Raw genomic sequence first — 21,502 nt, 5'->3', positions numbered from 1 at the left:
TTCCTTTTGAAACGGGTTTGAAATGGCTCGCTGATGGAGCGAGAACTCCAACACAACAACAGCAGCGTATTCCACACATCAATACAGAGATGCAAGACCCGAGTCAGCTGGGCCAGGTCTCAGTTCTTGACACCCAAAGGAGGCATTAGGATGTGTACACTGGGGTCAATATGAATGAGAATTATGGGACTGGGTTGTCATGATAAATAACAGCTAAAATGTCAGCATGTATATGCAGACTTTGTGCTCCTCACTCAGCGCTCCACATTGGTTATGATACCCTGAGAAGTTTTTTTTTTCCCCCCCCGACAGGCCCGTGATAAAGTACTTTCACACAGCTGTGAGCGAGCAGAGTGAACTATGAAATATGGTTTCATACCTGTGAGGTATTCTGGGTCGGGCACGGGGTCCGACAGCTCCTCGTGGCACTGAACCTCCGTTGGCACCGATGCCACCACCATGCCATCTGGGAGCTGCTGCTCGATGCCTCGGGCAAAGTTCTTCTGCCTGGTGTTAAGAGAGACGAGAACATGGGGGGTTCCAGTTACAGAGAGAAGCGTTCAGTCATCCAAGAGGGAAATGGGAAAAACAAGAAGCACAGAGGCGAACAGGCTTGATAAAGGGACAGAAGCAGATAGAATAATGATGGAAGCAAAGGAGGCAGGGGGGTTAAAAGGTCAAACTGGACAGCCTATGCTACAACCATCCAAGTTCTTTCAGTGCCCTTTTTTAAACTGAGGTTAATACAGCAGGGACAAAACAACCTTTTCTCCCCAAATTCTGCTCTGCATGAATGCATGCTGAACACATACCACACGAGGAGGAGCTCTTATAAAAACTCATGCTTTTCCACAACCGATTCAGGGCAGTCAGGGGGGCTTAAAAAGAGATTTCCTCTGTTTGTTCCGACCAAAGGCCACGTATGAAAAATAGGCATCTACCACTTCAGCAAATCTAACGTAGCCTTATATCATTATAAGCTTATGCTGTTTTCATTTCTGCCTCTAATTTTCCCCTTTCATACCCAATCATGAAACTATCACCTGTTACCACTCAACCTGTTTACCTGTGGAACGTTCCAAACAGGTGTTTTTGGAGCGTTCCACAACTTTCCCAGTCTTTTGCTGCTCCTGTCCCAACTTGTTTGAAATGTGTTGCTGCATCATTCAGAATGAGCAGATATTTACAAAAAACAATGAAGCTGATGAGGTCAAACATTAAATATAATTTGTACTGTTTTCAACTGAGTATGTGTCAAAAAGGATTGGCAACTTATCACTTTCTGTTTGATTTATGCTTTACACAGTGTCTCAACTTTTCTGGAATCAGGTTGTATATGAATAAATAACCTGCCATGCAAATGATTGTGTGTAAGGCCGACTGCTCCGGCCTTGCTGGAGAACCTCACCGACATGACAGAGACAATCAGTCAGTGGTCACATCCGCGGCCAACTGTGCTCCCCATTTCACAATGATTGAGATGTATAAGAACAGCATCGTGCTTTTGAAAAGCTACAAATCTGAAACAGAGTGTATGTGCACATTTCTCTCTTTTAAGCATGAGTCTGCAGAGTGGTTCATGCACCTGGGCTCTGGGTTTCAGACCACCAAGGACAAAAGAATGTGCGGAACAAGCTGCAAAATGTTAGAGTCTGTGCAGTAACACATTGCAGCCATTTGGAGAAAAACTTGAAAACCGTGTATATCACTAAATAATTAAACACACTGAATTCATCCAAACCTGGACCGAGGATTGCTCGAGTGTACAAATCCCACACATGTGGAAGAAGTGGAAACTTCGCTGCTATTGGCATAATTACTGCTACTCACACCTCATTCTTATATTTGCAGATGTGAACGACATTGCTTGCTGATACTGATGTAGCTGCCTGCAGCATTTTGTCATATGACTACAGCGTATGCTAATGTTTGCTCCAAAATGATCGATCGCAATGCTGTGGTGATAGACAAAGGTGAATGAACCAAAGGTTGAATGAAGGCAGAAGGAACAGAGTAGTAAGTGCTCTTCTCACAAGTGGCAAATTCTAAAGCAATACTTTCTGGCACGTCATTAGTGGAAAATCAATACATAGTAGCAATTATGCAGGACCGTACACTGCATTGACGAGACAGAGTCTCACATAAAGCACGTCATTTTTCATTATGTTGATTGTTCTTCTGCAACGTGACTCATCTTCAGTCTGAGAGCTGATGTCCTCATTTGTCTGTTGCCGCGAGTGACTCTTGGTTGAACTCACTTGTTTGGTCCACTCCATCATTCTTTGTCTCAATGCCAGTTAGGTTCACAAAAAGGTTTCACAACAGAATGACTCCAATAAATCAGTAGCTTAAAGCCATTCAGGTGTCCTGGGACCAAAGTTGATGAGAATACATCTTCATTTTACTCGTGTAAAGATCCACAGTCCTCTGATTTTTTGCCTCCAGACTGACATTTTTGAAATATACAAGGCTTCCATGTATACTAGCAGCTGCATGAGACAACCAGAAGGTATTCTTTCATTAAATACTGTTATCACTTTCTTCATAAATCACACATTATTCTAAAGTTGACTACCACTAACATGGTAGCAATAAATTCCCTGTTTACACAACTAGCAGACATTTAGTAGTTTTTCCACCTCTACTTTCAGCTCTGCTTTGGTCTCCACCCAGCTCAGAGAAAAATATTTAGCTCTTTACAAGCCAGATGCTCGATTACGTTCACCAGCTAGATGTTAAATTTAGCAGTCTTGATGCTGAGTAACCAGCACACGGGGTACTCATCAGAAGTTTGTCACTGTCTCCTGCGATTGGAAACAACCAATAAACCTTCAGAAAAATATTCAATTTGCCAAATGACCTAAAAACCTCTATGTTTCCGGCCACTTATAAAAACAAATGGCATGATCTGTAGGCACACCAGCATTGCTACAATGAAGATAAACAGGAGTAACAACCATGATCACGCAGGCTGCAAACAACCCAAGCATCCAAGATTTTCTAAACCACTTCAGAGGTAAAACCAAAGTGAGTGCACCCAAAATGTTGGCAACGCTTCCTGACTGCACACAGAGTCAGTCTGTAAGCTGCGATGCAACAGTTTGCAACAGTTCACAGCTTGTTTATTTCATGACTTATTTTAACCGTTCTGTTTTCTTTTCTTTGAACCTGTCTGATCAGCAGCCCATAATGTCACAACGTTCACAGATCGACTGGCTCTTGTTGTTGATTGAGGAGGGCTTATGAACCAAGACCCAGTTGGTAGCGAGCTAGAATTATCCCGTAACGTACGAGCAGTAAACTGCGCCCAGCAGGCTCAGGTTACCAGTTTGGCTGGTCTGTGAGGTTCTGGACCAAAGTGCACCGAGCAAAAAACACAATGTCAGTCATCTGTGGATGAATGAGTCATGTGCTGCGTTTTATTTCACTCTCAAATTTCAAATGACCCCTTCCTGCATGCTGAGAATGTTCCTCACCGGTGACCACACCTGACACCAGATATTAAATTAAGCAAATGAGATCTAGAGCATCTCAATTACCTGAAATGGATGTTCGTCTCAGTTGTGGGCCCTTTTAAGACAAATAAAGATCTATGATAAAAGCCTTGCACACACACACCAGCAGCCATTACATTATGGTATGAAAATTCCTCATGGTTCACACTGGTGACAGCTTTCCTGTTAATATACACCACGCATAATATACCATTTGATTCATGCAGTGTTGTGGGCCTGAGCTGTGAAAAAAGCATACACAAATATTTACAAATTATAAACTGTTGCCTTTGGGAAAGTCGCAGCTTGAGAACAACAGAAGCCAGTGGCTGGAGGAGGAACTGCGTCATACACCACCATTCAAATGACACTTTGCGTGGTCACGGCGTGGCCAGGGGTGCAGCGGTAATTAGAAGGAAATCTGGCTCATAACAACAACGTGGAGTTAGCTGCTGGTGCTGGGAAAGCAAGCTTGATGTGGGTGGGTGGTAAGCCACGGATTTAGGATGTCACTTCCTCACGCATCGTAAGCCTCTGTAGTGGAATCATTAAGAATAATGCAAAGAACCTGCACTGAAACACCGTTTATTTGCCCCTTACCAGATCACTGTGTCTGTGAATGGGATTTTATCGACACTGGAGTCAAACAGTCAGTTTCCGCTGAAAGCAATTGTGCATACGTTTAGCTGTTAGTTGAGCAAAGCACACAAATTGGATAATGAGCAAGTGTTTTTGCTGTTTTGCTGGAGACTGCAGTGTTTTTTTTCCACCTCTGTTAGATGCATGCAATGTAGAATATGGGCTGGGTGCTGATTGCTGCATTCATGTCTGACATTTTTCCTTGTGAATATTGCTCGATGTAAACATCACAACAGCCATCTGGCACTGTAAGGATGACTTAGTATATTTTCCTAGACGTTAAACTGCCAAAACTTACAGCGCTTAAGACATTTTTTCATCTAGTAGCTGTGGTGAAGCAGCCACCTGTTTGATAGATTACTGAAACACAAAATCGGCGGACGCTGCTGATTAACGACAGCAACACTTTCACTTTTTTCTCTGTTTTCCTCGCGATGCTCCCCCTGACAATGTTCCTGTATAAGCTCACGGCTTTCAATTAGAACCAATCAGAGCTGCCAACTATCCACTCCCACCCCACCCTCTCCGACACATTTCATATTTTAATTAACTGACTCAATGATCGTATTCCTCTTGAGGGGGGAATTCGGGGGTGTGGTACAGTAAGCTGAGGTGAGCCAAAAAAGCAAGAGGGAGATAAAAAGAGAGATGCATGCACAAAGTAGTTTGTGTGTGTGTGTGTGTGTGTGCTGGGGGGTGGGGGGTGGGGGGTTGTCAGGAGGGAGCATGGTCTTAATCACTGATCCCAAGAAGCCACCAGAATGAGAACAAAGGGCACTAAAATATTCATTAAAACCTGCTCTGTGCTTGTCGTCTGAGAGGGGAGGAGAGGGAGGACAGTGTTCGGAGTAATGAGAGGAGGTTAGCTTTTTAACATCTCATTACTGGAGTCCACAGGCTCCCACAGAGACAGGAAGATAGAGACCCTGTCACCGAGCTCTGTAATATGAAACCAGATCATATCGCGCCCGGTGCTCCCGAGATGTCACGGTGATAGGACCTCCTTCCTGAGCGCGGACGCTCATATCTCACGTCGCTTTGTAACCAAAATCACCTCGTGCTCCGCCGGCCTGCGGCCAGTGACAACGAGCCTGCCCGTGAAGCAGCAGAGGAAGCTTCCTGCACAGGGAGGGCGGGGTGAACTTCCCTTTCCCAAAAACACGAGAAGCATTTCAAGGCTGCTGAGCTTGACAGATGAACCATGAGGGAGCCACGCTGGGTGGAGAGAATCAAACCGGCTCTGTGTCAGAGTGCGTGTGTGTGTGTGTGTGTGTGTGAGAACGCTCTCGCCAAATGTAACTGAAAGGGCCTCGCTGTCCAGCAGACGGGGAGTCCGCACACCTACTGCGGCCATGTGTGTCTGTGTAAAAGTGTGTGAGCATTCATTTGTGCGCTTACCTGAGCGCCCTGCCTATTTTTTCGTGTGTGTGTGTGTGTGTGTGTGCCTGTGCGTGTGTGTGTGTGTGTGTGTGTGTTTTGCCGGTGGGCACCCGCTCACACCACTTGCTGCTTTTCCCTTTTATTCTCCCTCTTTCTGTTGCTGCTCCAGACAATCTAAACAGAAAAAAACATCATTTTTTTCCCCCAATAAATAAAACATTAGCAGTCAAAACTTTGGCTTGGAGGGACTGCTTGTAATTTATTTTTTTCGCTTTTTTTCTGCGGAAGAAGAGTGGAGGGGACTCTGCGTGCGGTGGCAGGGGGAGAGAATAAAAGAAGAAATGAAGAAGTGTGTGTGTGAGAGAGGAAGAAACAAATAGTAGATAATGGTGCTACTGCAGCTGGAGGAAACTAAGATTCAGAATGCTATTTGTTTAGGGGGGGGGGGGGGGGAAGCAGCAACTCTCCACTGATGGTTACACAATATTCAAATCTGACTCGTCGCTGAGTGATCGAGACAGATGCTTTGTGCCACTCCAGAGCAGTGGGGTACAAGGCTTTTGTCGAAGTGCCAGTGAACATCACGTAAAGGTTTCTCTGCTGCCCCTCCCTCTGTCTCTCTCTCAAGGGCAAACACATCTAATAAGAATGTGGTAGGACACGGGCCACAGCGCTGTATCACTTGCATATTTTACCACTGACTAAGTCAGCGACCGCTGAAGGCTGCACATGGCGACTCTGCAAGCTGCTGTGAGAAATAACAGTGTTTTTGTAAAGTTCTCTGACTGGAGGTCATTTAGCGCAGCGTCAGTTAACTGCTCACTTCTCGGCCCTCGGTGCTGCTGTCTAGTGGGAGCGGAGGGCGTGGGAGTGATAAAGAGATTCAGCCACTGAGCCTAGTGTTCAGGACAGCCTTTTCAGAGCCTTCCCAAAAGAAGAATTACTTTTCAGCCAATAAATCAGCTGTACAGCATCGCATTGAGAGCGGAAATAGCACTCTTCCCTCCTGCTGTTTTTTAATATCTGAAGAGTGCGCCGACCATTCAGTTGACGGCTCTCGCAAGAAACAGAAAAAATGGTCAAAGTCGATGAAGCAGGAGCCCGGATGTCGTTATTTTTCGTCCCTCGTGTGAGTCAAGCTCCAAAAAAGGCAGGATCCTACATTCCCCATGATTATGGTTAATCTCTTATCAAACTGTTTTTATTATCAAAGAGCAAGAGGCTTCTATTCATCAGTCAGTACCGACAGTCGCTTCCACTGGTTGAAATGACAAACATTACCGACACAGACGATGAGTTCTGTGAGCAGCCTGGCTGCCGATTGGTCAGCGGGCTGTCCACAAGATGGCATCTGGACTCACCGAAGACCGTCAGTGCAGGAGGAGACAAATCGCTGCGGAACGCCACTCAATGAACGGGAGTGTTTTGCAGTCACGACCGACCGGGAGTAATGAGTCACCTCAACTAGCACCATCTAGCTGATTGCATCGCATCAATTATGGGAGTCTGAATGCCACAGCTACACTTTCTTACTCATCTGCTTGTTAGGAAGTTTCCTCTTCTTCCTCTTCTTGCCGGCCTAATAGTTCAGAATCAGGCCTTCCAGCAATTAGTAGAAGTTGTGGAAAAACAAGCTTTAAAACGGAGGAGGCATCAACAGTTATCACAAAGTGTCAGATACATTTCTACTCAAAGTCGTTAGACCCTGACCTTAGGTTGGCTAGTAAATTAAGACGACTGTTCCTTTAACGGCAACCTCACTGAATATGAAACATTTTCTATGTCACTGCAACATATTGGAGTCTGATCTGATAAAAGGCTTTTTTTCTACTCCAGGATATTTGAAATACAGCACTGCAATATGAACCTCACTCTACATTGAGCTGTCTAAGCATCCATTTGATACTGACCAGCAGCACAGTCATTCTTGCTGCGCAACATTAAATCTGACATTTAGTTTCCTTGGGGACAGATTTACCACCACGCACCAGACAAGTATTGCCAGAGGCTGTCTTTCACATGTAACAAGCTGTTTTATTCGCATTTTTACATTTAAAATAGCTCCATCTATAGATGGAGCGCTCCGCTGACCTCAGACCGATGATGGGATCTTCTACATTCAACTGCGATGCTCCTCTTTTGTTCAGTTTACATTCAAATGTTCATCTGGTCCAATTAGGTTCAATTTCAGCACACTGCTGAAATTGACTCCTGGTCAGCTTTAATTCATTTGCTGCCATCTCTTGTAATTACGTCTTGCATTAACCATGCCTCCCAAAAGAGTCTCCCTTCCTCCTCCACCACCTCATCTGCACAGGAAGCATTCGGTGCTCTCCTCACAGTCTGCCTCCCACCCCGCTCTCCATTCACGAGCACTTTCAAATGAGATCAGAGAATTTGAGGATAAGATTCTTAATGATATTAACTTTCCCGCTTTGCCCGCCCCTCCCTCCCCACGACTCCACTGGTGGATCCCTAAGTGGGTGAGCTGCCTCCGGGCAATGGAATCCATGCACGGTCCAAATTAAATCCTGGGCCGCAGACGACTCGGCTGACCTTCTGGCTTCCTGAGTTCAGTGGAAATGATTGCAGCGTGTGGACAGTGATAATTAACCACCTTCAAAGTACTCTACTATCCACATCAAACCCTGTGCAAATCATGAAAGGAAGGCGGCATCTCTTTGGACCTGTGCGGCCTAATATCCATAAGCCTCTCCAAAGTGGTGATGGGCGTTTTTTTTTTTTAGTATTTCTCCTCCTCAGAGTATTTGCCTGAGATTAGAGGAAATGTGTTTTATAGAGGACAATCCCTGACAGTGGTCGGCTTTACGATCACGCTGATCTTCTTTTATTGGGGGGAAACTGACATAAAACCTACCTGAAACTCTTTGCCCCATGATGAAATAACCTTTAAATATACAGATTCAATCGGATATGCTTTTACAACCGGCGGAGACGCATCTACCTCCTGGTTATTTATGTCTCTATTGTACCGCTGAGTGATTGAAGACATGTAGCAACCTGAGTGAGCGCTTTGCACAATAACACCACCATCAACAATAACCAGCAGTGTTGTTTAGGGGTTTGGACAATATTCAGTGCACTGCAACTGTCTGAAAGTAAATTAAATATGAGGCAGCATGCGTCGCAGTGAAAACATCTGACTGAATGCCTTAGTGCTCGTGCATTTGCTTTCAATAAGCACAGGATGAATAAACAACATGTACTTTTCTTACTCTTCTTATTTCATAGGCTCAGTATACATACATACATACATATACATACACACATACAATACATAACATTACCATTATTGGACCATTCGGTGTGGCTCTGTATAATAAGTAGGGCTGAATGTTTCATGAGGGTTTTAGAGCTTTTACTCTACAAATGCACCACATGTGGGAACATATCACTTGCTTCATCAGGAAAGCCGTGGCATTCAAGTCTGAGTTTCAAACACAGAGCTGCTAGTCATCATAAAACAGAGTTTATTCATTTTTTATGTCATTCTTTCGTGGCTGTAAGATTATTTGGCTTCAGTTGAAAGTAGAACAAGAATTCCCCTGAGAAGTTAAAAAAAAACGGCGTGAACACTACAGCTTCATTTGATCCTCTGTTCTTCAGCTTATCTTCTTACCACTAAAAATGTCTGGATGGTTTTATTGGACCGTATGGCTATCTCTATCGTGCTCAGCTGAGGGTATAACTGTGTGTCACACACACTTTCTGAGTGTTGTTTTGTGGTCGGAGGCACGGGAGCATTGTTGCAGGAGGTTTAGATGTAACGTCAGGGTGCCCTTATGAACGCGATGCTCCACCTGTTGACTGCACATCTGCACTGTGTTTTGGGGATGGATGTCTGCCATGCAGGTTTCTTTGACAGATTTTGCACTCTGCTGGATACTTTTCCAAGGAAAAGGTACTAGATTTCAGAGATAATCGCGGGATCAGAGTTTCTGGTATTCAATCCGACATCGTTTTGACAGTGCTGACACATTTGCGCTGGCCCTTTCTGACACTGGTTTAAAGGATCAGACCTGAAGACCTTTACACTGTACCATTTACACCCGGTATTAACATGCAATCTTCATATCCATATGATATCTGGATCATGACATCTGATTATGACACAAGGAGCTTCTTTGCTACTGTAGGAGGTGGTGGTGTCAGTAATCGCTACAGGTTTGATGGTGCTAACCGTTACTCCACAAATTAGAATTGAACAGCCTCCAACGTGCACAATGTACAGTCACAACAACCCCACTTTAAGTTTATAGTCTAACAGATGATGTTAGAAGATGTCTAAGGTGAAGGAGGCCTGTCTTCTGTACAGGTTGCATTTGTATTTGGCTCAGGTCTGGTCACCATTGAGCCAGATCACCAGTCCAGCAGTGGTTTGATGTGTTCTGTGTGCATTTACACAATGAAATTACGTGTTTCTCCTTTATCCAGGTACATGTTAACACACTCACAACTGTAAATCTTAATCCACATCCACACTGATGAATGTAATTCAAGATAGCATCTGGCACTTCAGACTGTTTCACCCAAAGCGCTCGAGCGGAGGACGATGATCGAAACAGTTCCATCATGGATATCGCCACAGTGGGAGCCAAAAGCCTGAACCCTGCCAAACTGCCCCCCCCCCCGCTGAGATACAAATGGCACAACAATGTCCCGCATGCTCCACTTCACAAGCAGCTTGTGTGTTTACCTGAACGTGGCCTTGAGGATCTGTCCCGAGGTGCTCTCTTTGGTGTGGTTGTTGTATCCGTAGAAAAGGTCTCCGAACACGGTCTGGTTGGCGGGGATGTCCGCTGCTTCCGCGCAGTCTATTCCCTCGGTGCAGGCCTCAGACAGCGGCAGGCACGACCTCCCATCTGGACCACGCTTGTAGTCCTCGATGCACCTAAAATTACACGGGTTGAAGTCATTTCATTGATTCATATATTTCCTTATGTCCATCCTTTCTTTCTGAGAGCTGTGATATCAGTTTACGGAATCACTTTTTATCCCTTTATTGTCTGTTAATTCGCTTGGTTCTTCCTGCTTTTTCTGTAGCAGAGCGAGGAAATAATTTGTATGCAAGGAGCACACGAGCACTTTAAGGTTAAAGTTAATTATGTTTATAATTTTGTGAAATAACGGGTGCTGGTTAGTCTGCCAATTTTCAAACCGTTAAGCTGTCATTTAAACAGTGAGCCATACGACAGGAAGCTGCTCTCTCTCGGCGAGTTTAAAATGATTACGGAGGATCACATAGCAGATAAAAGGATCAATAAGATGCTGTCTCTGATGTGCACGGCTAAATTTTATTTGGGCTCGGCTCCTGCTTCGACTGGTTGACTGCAGCGAGAGTGCTCAGACTCTGAAATGAATTTTAGCTTGGCACCTTGTGTGTGATTTTAGACTGCATTACTGCTTTGGAGTAAAATGAAAATTATTGAGAGACACTATTAGTTTTCCTTTAAGTAAAGATTCTGAACATGTTTTTATACACTCTTTAACTATGGAAGAGCGAAAGAAAGCGCAGCTGGTATTATCTGATCGATAACACTGATGCAGTTTCAACTCGTTTTACCACAAGATAAAGACCACAACCCAAAAAAAATACTATACATTGTGAAGCCTGAGAGGGCCCACAGACCGTCTTCTTAACTGCAGAAATGGTACCAGAAGTAGCACCAGTTTTACATCATAATCACAACTGAATCACAAGAGATGTGTGATAGTGATAGTTCAAACTGGTGGCTACTGATTTCATCGGCTAGTCGCTAACTAACATTATTCTGTTAGTTGAGAGAGACAAAGAAACTTTTTGCTGTTGTCTGGTTAATATGCTCTCTCTCCAGCATGCATCTGTTTTCCAGGATTATCTACTATTTTACTATTATGTACTATTGTACCATTATGTACCATTATTATATATTATGCATGTGCATTATGTACAATCAGCCGGCGATAGTTCTGTAACCTGTAACCCATCTGCAGCCTTTTTGATGTTTGAGTATGGAAGGAGTGGGCTGTGTCCTCCTGTTCAAAAACACCAACAGAGCAGCCGGTCTTTTTCGACATAAAACACATAAATTACGGTTGATGAACAGTTTCATGAGTCTCTGTTTAAATTGTAAACACATTATATCGTACCTCAATGCCTAAAACCAGAACAGTTCTGAATCTGACCCTCTCAACTCCTGTTTTTTTGCTTCAAGTCCATTTCTTGTTTTTTCATGGTGGCTGACCTACACTCAATGCTGTGCCTGAACGCATCATTAATAGACACAGATGTAGGACTAAAGCTGCTCCTCTGCCAACAGGCAGTTCACGTTAGCTTAGAGCAACTGTGCAGAGCAGGAAACAAGAGCTCGAGAGGTCATCAGTCTGATTTGATCCAATTTGTGTAAAGGACACATCATGTTTGATTCAAAGTTATCGTCTTTATTAGCATGTAGATGCTAATACAGGACAGGACTGAGAAAATATTTCTCTCATCTCAATATTGATGAGGAAACTTCCTGTTATTGTTCAATCCTAACACTAATCATTAATTACATTCCTTATGTGATGAACATGGACACTGACATCATACTGTCACACACGCTATGCAAGCACTGCAAGTGCTGCAAACACATTTCCAAGCAGACTGTCCGCAGTCAGGAATACTGATTTAAACCATGTGATTGACTTGGAGATATTGTTTACTACATTTTCACTGGGTTCAAAGTATGAACAACCCAAACCTCACAACTCTGTAGAATCAGTAAAGTAAATTCTACTCAACTGGCACAAAATCCCCCATCTCAAAAAAAAGGAGCTGGAATCCAAACACAGAGTCCTCTCAAGACTCTTTCATATTGATGATGTTTTGACATCCCTGTGCAGAATATACTCTGTGAAATGAATCAAAGGCAGGCGAAGTAGAGGGAGAAAAATGGGGATGGGGCGTTAAAGAGGGAAAGATAATCTGCCTGGGATTTACACTGAGAGACGCTCTCTCCTGGATGCCAAATGTCGCAAAGCTAATGCCAGTCTCTAGTGGGACCAGTAGAGGATTAGACACATCTGCACTATGGAAAGTGTCAACAACAAGACGCCGTAGCTGAGAATGAAACGAAACATGATGTTTGATGCAAAGACAACAGCGAGAAACAAAAGCTTGCTGTGTTCAGCTAGAAAACTGCTGTTTACAGGATCTGGTGATGTTTTCAGTCAAGATCAGAAATCATTTGCGCATTTTTTTCACATCTCTTGTCAAACCATTTCAGATTTCCACATCCATACAGTACATATCCCTACATGATGGTGATTCCACCACTGTTAGGCCAGTTAGATTCTGGCTGATCAGAGGTGCAACATAACAAACAGGAGCGTGAGGAAGATGCCAGTCACTCAGTCTAATAAATGAAAGCATCTGTGAGGCAGGTCTCCATAAACTAACCTCAATCTAACATAACCTTTTAACTGTAGAACAGGGTCTGCTTTCAAGACATTTTGACATGTCGCAACAGAAAAAGCAGAGGTGTAGATAAAAAAGTAAAAAAAAAAAACCTGTCAGAATCCTCTTAAGCTTCTTCAGTTTCAGGGTCTTAACATTGTGCATGCTGGCTCACTGTCACAGTTTACTGCGACACTTGAATACAACTGAGCCGTCATTAATGTTGTAAGTAAGACCTGTGCTTTTCCTGCTTCGACAAGTCCAAGTGTCTGCTGCGGAAAGGTACCATCTATTTTTTTTCATATTGCAGTGTATTATATAGTTACACATCCTTACCTTTATGTGTTCTTTTACATTTTTATTTACATTGAACACCACTGAATCTCAATGACAAATGCACCGTTTCAAACCCTGTAATCCATGAAGGATGCGGAAATTAGGGGAATGTTATATCCAGGAAAGTGGGTGGAAATAAACAAGCTGCCATTACTGCGGCGGCATCCAACTTGACTCATCTCTCATTATGCTGTACAATGGTAAATGTATGCAAAGGTTTCACTTTGTTCACGCCTTAACCTGGCCAGAGGTGGTGTGTAGAAGCTGCTAGAAGAGGAATATAGACATCACAATGTATGCATGTGAGCCAGACAAGTCCAGCCTTTACTTTGGAAGTTTACCTGCAAATCACCAAACCGTGTGGTGTTGTGCTGGCATTGGCTGCTGCAGCAGCAGCACTGGCAAAATGTTTGACTAAAATCTGCGCCAAGAGATCATGGATTTGATTCTATCTCCATAAAATGCTAATGCTGCAGACTCTTTCTAAACATTTCCTGGCCACACAATAGAGAATTTGATTTTAAACCACTTGTAGCTTGATTCTTGCTGAATTATGTATTTCACCTGCTTAAAATGCAAGACATCATAGTCTGAACATTTTTTGGCAGATTCTGACATCCTAGCAAAATAAGTCAGCACACAGAACTTTCACATGAATCCTGAGGAGGTCGGGCAAAGTAGTAAAGTTAATGTTATGTTCCGCCAAAGCTTGTGACACAGCCGAAGCCAGGCGAGTGTTTTAAGACTGAACCACATAAACATCCAGTTCATGTGTCAGATCGGTTTGTCTTTGACACTCGAGCAGCAATGGTGTCTGAAGAAAACATGGATATTCTTCAGCTTTGGAGATGTGTGAGGAACTTAAAGAAGCAGGAGGTGAACTGCATTGTCCACTTCTTGTCTTCCATGTATGGAGAGTTGAAAATAAATTGTATGTAGTCAGAATCTGAACTTTGCAGAACTGTCCTGCCAGAGCAACAACATGAAGAAAAAGCACCTCTTGCAGCATTTTTCTGATATTTATGCATAAACGATATCATCTGAGAATTTCAGACAGTTCTTGTTTGTGGAGTTTATACAAAAACCAGGGGGAACGTATTTAGGCCACGTACAAAGATCATTCATTTATCGGCCATCAGCTTTAATTAGGAAATATCTGTTACAGAAAATGAAGTTGATAGTGCACTATCAAACAACTGGCAGCTGTAGTTTACAACCAACCCTAGTCTACAACATCCTCCATCATGATCTCATTCTCCTCCACCTCCTCTCATCTTGGGACAACTTTGTTGCCCACATTGCAGAGTGAGTGACTCACTGTCAAGTTCTCCATGAAGAAGAGGCCTGGTATGAAGAAATAAAGGTAGCCATCCACACCCAACCACCTTCCAAAAAGCTTCCTCTGAGTTACCGTACCTGTCAGCAGGGATGGTGGAAAGCAGTCAGAGTTGGGGTGCAGGGAGAAAATCAGCCCTTATAATGAGCTCATAACTAAATGGTGGGTGACATTCATGGTTTTTGCTTTAATTTGAGGATCATCTATATTAGTTACTGATTGGCGATGTATTTTGCACTGATTTAACACCACAGCAGACAAACGTGAGTGTGAACACCAACATACTGTTTGTCAAATCAACCACAGCAACTACACAGAATAGACAGTGGAGAGAGAGAGGATAGCAGCAATTAATTACATTTACATTATGTACGCCAGCTACAGCTGACTGGGATCTGTGACAGGATGATCAGTTATATGCCATTACATATTGATTACTAACAGATTAAAAAAAAACAGGAAAGTACTAGAGTACTGCACATATATACCTATATAAAAATAGGGAAACATTCTCACAAGTTGTACTTTTCTAATTAATTGATGTTTTCTAATTATCTCAGAGTTTGCTGTAGCCCCCTCTGAGAAACATATCCAACACCTCCATGCCTGTCAGCTACAACCAAGAGGACCAACAACCACAAAATTTCTCCCTTTCTCCACCAGCTCACCTAAGGGTGCTTTCTAATGGTCTGCTTGCTTTGTTCAAAGCAGTGTGACACTTTTTTATTTTTGTTAGAAAATCTACTTCCGCTGTATATGGATTTTGTACTGAATGACACTGGTGGACGTGAGCGGGGAGTGAATAAGCACCATGCTGGCAAAATGTGTCTTTAATGGATAATTCCTGAAGGTTTACTCATGATGCTGGCTGGAGGTGCCATTGAAAAGGCCTCGTTCCTTTGGTGCTATGATATCTTTTAACTCCGACTCCAAAAAATACTGGTTCAAATGGCGTTAAAGTGTTCTGCAGTCCGCAGTCTTTATTTTAAAGCTCCAGTACTTAATCCAGATTTGTTTGCTTTACCACACAAGCATCACAAACATTAATGATCGGACTCAATGTAACAGTTAATAAATAATATAATAGTAGAAGTGATTAAAGATGTAAACCAGTGAATCTCTTCTTTCTTACCCACAGAACATCTGGATGTTGTAGAGTGTCGGGTCATCCTCCAGAGGGGCCAGCTGCTGGAGACACAGCTGCTCGCATCCTCCATTGAAACCGTCAGAGCAGTCGATGCCGATGTGGTGGTCGTAGCACCCGGTCCCATCCTTCATAGGACTCAACCCTGGAGGGCACTGTGGGAGGAACAAGTGCTTTTAAATGACTGATGTTAGCAATTACAGATTTCTTCTTAATTTAGGGAGACATTCTTAAAGCTGCCTAAACAGTGAGAAGCTGCCACATTAACACTAATCCCAGATGGGACAGGTAAACAGACCCGATAACATCTGTGCCACAGAATGTAAACAGTCAGATTTCTGTTCCCATTACTGCAGCCTGTGTGAGCACTGAGCCTAGTCTGTAAAACATGGTTTTTCATGTATAATTCTAATATTATCAGCCTAAATAACAGCAGGAAGCTGCAACAGAAGGAGCAATGGTGCAGTGTATTATCACTGGTGAAAGAAAGGGCACAAGAAGTGAAAAACAAATTGTCTGCAACCCAAAAGCTGCATATGTTTACTGAAATAGTTACAGTGGCATGCAAAAGTTTGGGCACCCCAAGAGATCTGAGCTCTCAGATAACTTTTACCAAGATCTTTGAACTTAATTGGCTTGGTACTGCTATGGCTTGTTCACAATCATCATTAGGAAAGGCCAGGTGATGCAAATTTAAGAGCTCCTCAAACCTTGTACCAACAATCAGCAGCTATGGGCCTCTCTAAGCAGCTGCCTAACACTGTAATAATTAATATAATGAATGCCCACAAAGCAGGGGAGCAATAGCGTTTTCAGGTAGCTGGTTCCTCAGATTGTAATGTACCTAAGAAATGGAAGTTAAAAGGAACAGTGGAGCTCAAGTTGAAATCTGAAATGCTTGTTGGATTGGTAGGAAGGCAAATCAAACACCCGCTTGACTGCAAAAGACTTTCGTGAAGACTCTGGAGTGGTGGTGCACTGTTCGACTGTGCAGTGACACCCGCACAAGTGTGAACTTCATGGAAGAGTCATCACAAGAAAACCTTCCTGTGTCCTCACCAGAAAGATCAGTGTAAGGAGTTTGCAAAGGAACATCTTAACAAGCCTGATGCATTCTGAAAACATCGTGCAGCCTGATGAAGTTAAAACAGAATTCCGTGGCTACAATGAGCAAAGGTATGTTTGGAGAAAAGGGTGGTTCAATCATGCTTTGGGCTTGTGATGCAGCCAGTGGCACTGGGGCATTCCCCTGGTTGAGGGAAGAATGGATTCAATTAAATACCAACACATTATGGTGGAAAATATAAATAATAATTATTAGAAACAAATTGTGTGTACCAGCAACAGTTTTACAAAGTGCTCCTGAGCCCATGTAGTAACATCCTTCATACAATCATGTGTTCACAAAGAGGTGAACCTCGCTCCATCCTCGCTTGGAACTGAGCCTTTCCAGGATGCTCCTTTCATACCCAATCACGATACTATCACCTGTTACCAATCAACCTGTTCACCTGTGGAATGATCCAAACAGGTGTTTACTCCTGTCCAACTTGTTTGAAGCATGTTGCCATTACTTTCAGAATAAGCACATATTTAGAAAAATCATGAAGCTGATGCGGTAAAACAGCAAACATAATGTCTTTGTACTGTAGCAAATTATCACATTCTATTCATATTTTACACAGCGTCCCAACTTGTTTGCAATCAGGGTTGTGTAACTGTAGATTGGTCTTCAGTGTTGACTGGATGACTGGATAATGGGTTAAAAGGGGCAAACCAAAGATGGTTCAAATCATCCTGGAAACATGGATGGATGGAAATTCAGTGGCAACCCATCTAACAGCTATCGCATTATTTTAAATCAAAACCATAAATCAACCTTTTGGTGGCCCTAATAGGAGATCACCCAAGTTAGAAAGATTCATCATCTGGGGACCATGAATGTCTGCACAAAATCCCAGGATAATCCATGCAGTCGTTGTTGAGGTCAATCAGCTGCCGTTCCATGTGTTGTGGTATTGTTGTCTCTTACTGCAAAACCAATGCATTGCTCCTGCCCCAGCATGACTCATTTAACATTCAGCCACAGTAGATAAATTCTTTATCGTGTAATCAATACTCACAATTCACAACGGGAGTTTGAAAATCATACCTTTCATATATTAGAGGGGAAAAAAGAGGCTTTGCATAGCACTGCCATTTGATTATTTACTGTGACACAGGGAATGACAGGAGCAGTGATGAAATGGCAGACAACCAGTGTCATCTATAATGAAACCCTTTTAAAAGGATTCTTGTTCTGGTGAGGGGGATGAGGCAATACTGCAGGTCTGAATTTCAATTTCCATACAATCCAGAGAGGACTGTCTTCACATTTGATGAGAGAAATGAAATCCTTTAGTTTTGCCGCATGTGGAACAGCAATGGCTGTCACAGATTAACTTCAAGAAATTAATAAAGAAGACTATCAATTATAAAGTTTTTTTTTTTTTTTTTTTACAGAGCAATGGACAACATCATAATTGAAATGCTCTCTGTGCTGGGGTGAATTTACAAAAGAGCTGAGAGACCTGACTTCACCCCTGCCTCCGCAGCCTTGTTCAGTATTTCCCAGGCAATTTTTTCAGGGACCTGTCAAGTCAAATTCACATTATGTTTTCTGTCAGCTATTACTTCAAAGGAAATTTTGATGGAGTGCATTTTAACAAGGCGCAGCTACCTCCAGAACAGCGACTAGACAGCTGGTTTCCTCTAAGCACTGAGGGATCAGCCGCTGCTTATTTTATTATTTAGGCCTCCTGTATTAATCAGAGGGTCCAGCTGGCTCATTTGGCTAATAAAGCCCACATGCTTGTTGTGGATACCAGCAGTTTACCTAATTTTGGTTGAAGCACAGTATTTCTGCTAAGGTTTGGAGTATGCTATTAAGAACATGCTTCATCCAAATGTGTTTTCGCTGCCTTTGCATCTCTGCATTTTAGAATTCAACTAGTTCTGCAAATAGAAACTGTGATCTAGCACATGGAAGTTCTTTTTCTTGCATGTTTAATTGCTATACTTTGTACATTTTCTCTCCTGCACCAGCTTACAAGCTGCAGCGTCACTCTAATACACTTTTCACAGTTTGCGATCCCTCTGATTAATATTTATTTATCATCTACATCAAAAACATGACATCAGTGCTTTCTCTGGGCTGAGTGCAGGAAAATTTAGTCGGTCGGAAATGTAATGTGACCGTACCTTAACTCTGCAGACACCATCGTACTGACAGCCATTAGAGCTTGAAATATTGTGGATGGTCATTTCCTTTCCGCTCATGTCTCAGCCTTGTATAAGAAGCAATAGTCTCCATTCGTTTGACTGCATCAGGATTAGTTTGACATTTCTCTTAAAGAGCTAGTGCCATCTAGTTTGCTAAACTACGACAGATCCAGGGGTGGAAATGGCAGAATTTGGTCAGATTGATGAGTATGTCAAGTTTTTGCTTGCAACCCTGCCATTTATGAGATTGACATGGCTTCAAATTTGAGTCTCCAACCGTTTTACTGTAGTTAAAATGAAAGAGTGAAATATGTTGAGAGGCATGGATTTTTCTATATCCGAAACCAGTGACACTGCATTTTCCTCGGCTCCTCACATACGTTTTTAGGTTACATGAACAGAAGCTCAGCAAAACATCTCCCAAAGGTTCAAGGGAATATTGATAGTGTGCATTTTTAGCTTTACATATGGAGGAGAGGGGAGCTCTAGAGGAAGCAAAGACACATTATACAGATTTCAAGTACTGCAGTATATTGATGTGGAAGTTGAAAAAGAAAAGGGTGAAGTATGGAATGCTTGCCACTAAATAAGCGTAGCTGGTGAGCTATCTCAGCCAGTGCAGTGTGCATTTGTTTGCTTACTTCAAGAAAAGGCAGGGGAAGGAGACCAATTCAAGGCAAAAGCAATGCAGGTTGAATTAAACAGACCTTACTAAGACCTATGGTCAACAGGCTTACAAGAAGGCAGTCCCACCGTGCAAACAAATCCGAATGGCAAGGGCAGGTGAAAGACAGGCACCAGGCAGCAGGTTGTGTAAGGTGATGGTGACTGGAACAGCAAAGTCTGTAGAGTTATAGCACAAAGGCAGCACTGATGATCTGGCGAGAGACTGGGGCTAGAGGGCGGATATATATATACTAGGGGAGTAAACATGGCAATAAGAAGCAGGTAAAAAGGTGTGGCGATCATCTGACCGGGAAAGCAGGGGACATACTGAGAAGATCTTGTGAGAGATGGAAGTTGACAGGGTCTGGAGAGTTCAAAGAAAGAGCAGCACCAAGGGAAAGCAATGGGTGTAAAGTTGCAAGGGAATTAAAGGGACACGGAGCAGGTGTCGTCATGACATTGCCAGGTGGTTGATATCGGATTATATGCTGATCCTGACAACCTAGAACAAAGTCAAACTTGTATAAATAGGTTAAATGAGACTTTACATGCAGTTTGGGAAGACTGAAGCCACTTTTATTATCCATTGTTGAGAGTTTCTGAATCTGAATGTGACAAACAGTGTGCATCGAATGACAAATTGCCACTTTGCAGACCAAGTACGGGAGACTGTCACTGGACCATCACTGTCACTACCACACGTTCATTTTGGCTCAGGGGGGGTTGTGAATTCTCATGTGGCAACAGTTTGTAGAGCTACTGCACTGCATGGCAAGAAACCAATTTATAGTACCATTTGTCAGCATTAAAAGGAAAATACATAACTGTAACTCACTACTGGACCTTCTCAATGTTTGTCAGCCAAAAACCCAAATCATTAAAAGTCAGATATTATTTCATCTGTGTTCAAATTGTTAAATGATTGGATTTATATTCCATATGGTTTTAATGACTGTGCTAAAGGTGCTGGGAGAGGGTTGATTAAATGTGTAACTGCCTTGGTGTATCTCCCTTATAAAGTAAAGATCTCCGGAGCAGCTATATGTTTTCAGTGCAGAATGGGCACACATGCTGAATGAGTCCCTGGTCTCGCTCCCTTGGTAAACTGATATTGATTTTGTCACTCTGTGACAAATGATTTATCACCTGTAATGCAAAGAGCACATGAGACATTGAATCTCCTAACACATCTGTGGCACAGAGTCTTTAAATCAATGAAACCCAGCGCAGTCAATGTGGATATGTGGTGCAGGCTGAGAGGAATTTGTATTGATGGGTCGCTGCACTGTAGCTTGCCAGCCAGAGATAGCTCTAGTTATTGACTGCCATAATAGGCTTCTGACATGCTGGAATAGCAATAACTCTGAGCCATTTTCCAGATGTCCATAGGATAATAATCATTAGGAACATGCACCCGCCAGAGTCTTTGTCAGTGGATTGTTATCACTTGAGGTTTCCACAAATCTGGTCTATAATCCTGGGGAAATCATTGATAATCCTCTGTATAAAACCACTCCCCAAGAGAGCAGCCCCCAAATCCTTCAAAAAATTATCTGATTAAAAACTTCTCCTGGTTGTTTCGTTTGGGATGAGTCTGTGGTCGTGAAAGGTGGAACAGTTTGACTCAGCATGACTGCTATAATGAGGAAGTAATCCAGATTCAAAGTTCTCAACAAAAGTCTTGAAAGGTTGAAGAAGGGGGAGTAAGCACAGGTGCTTTCAAAAACTCAGCCCATAGGTTCACCGCAAAGCATGGAGTATTTGTTTATTCAGTCATCTTATATCTTGCAATATCATCTTAAATGGTG

General features: G+C 42.8%; 1 protein-coding gene across 1 annotated transcript in view; it reads right to left on the bottom strand.

Moving 5' to 3' along the window:
• Positions 1-21,502, bottom strand: part of astn1 (astrotactin 1) — a 352,841-nt gene that overhangs the window by 178,032 nt on the left and 153,307 nt on the right. The window contains exons 13-15 of the mRNA XM_041949058.1: positions 15,756-15,922; positions 10,231-10,425; positions 380-507 (exon numbers count right to left, since the gene is read on the bottom strand). Coding sequence (XP_041804992.1) covers positions 380-507; positions 10,231-10,425; positions 15,756-15,922 — 490 coding nt within the window. The remainder of the gene's footprint in view (positions 1-379; positions 508-10,230; positions 10,426-15,755; positions 15,923-21,502) is intronic.

Source organism: Chelmon rostratus, chromosome 12, assembly GCF_017976325.1.
Source record: "Chelmon rostratus isolate fCheRos1 chromosome 12, fCheRos1.pri, whole genome shotgun sequence".
NCBI lineage: Eukaryota > Metazoa > Chordata > Actinopteri > Chaetodontiformes > Chaetodontidae > Chelmon > Chelmon rostratus.
This window is presented reverse-complemented; position numbering and strand designations above follow the sequence as displayed.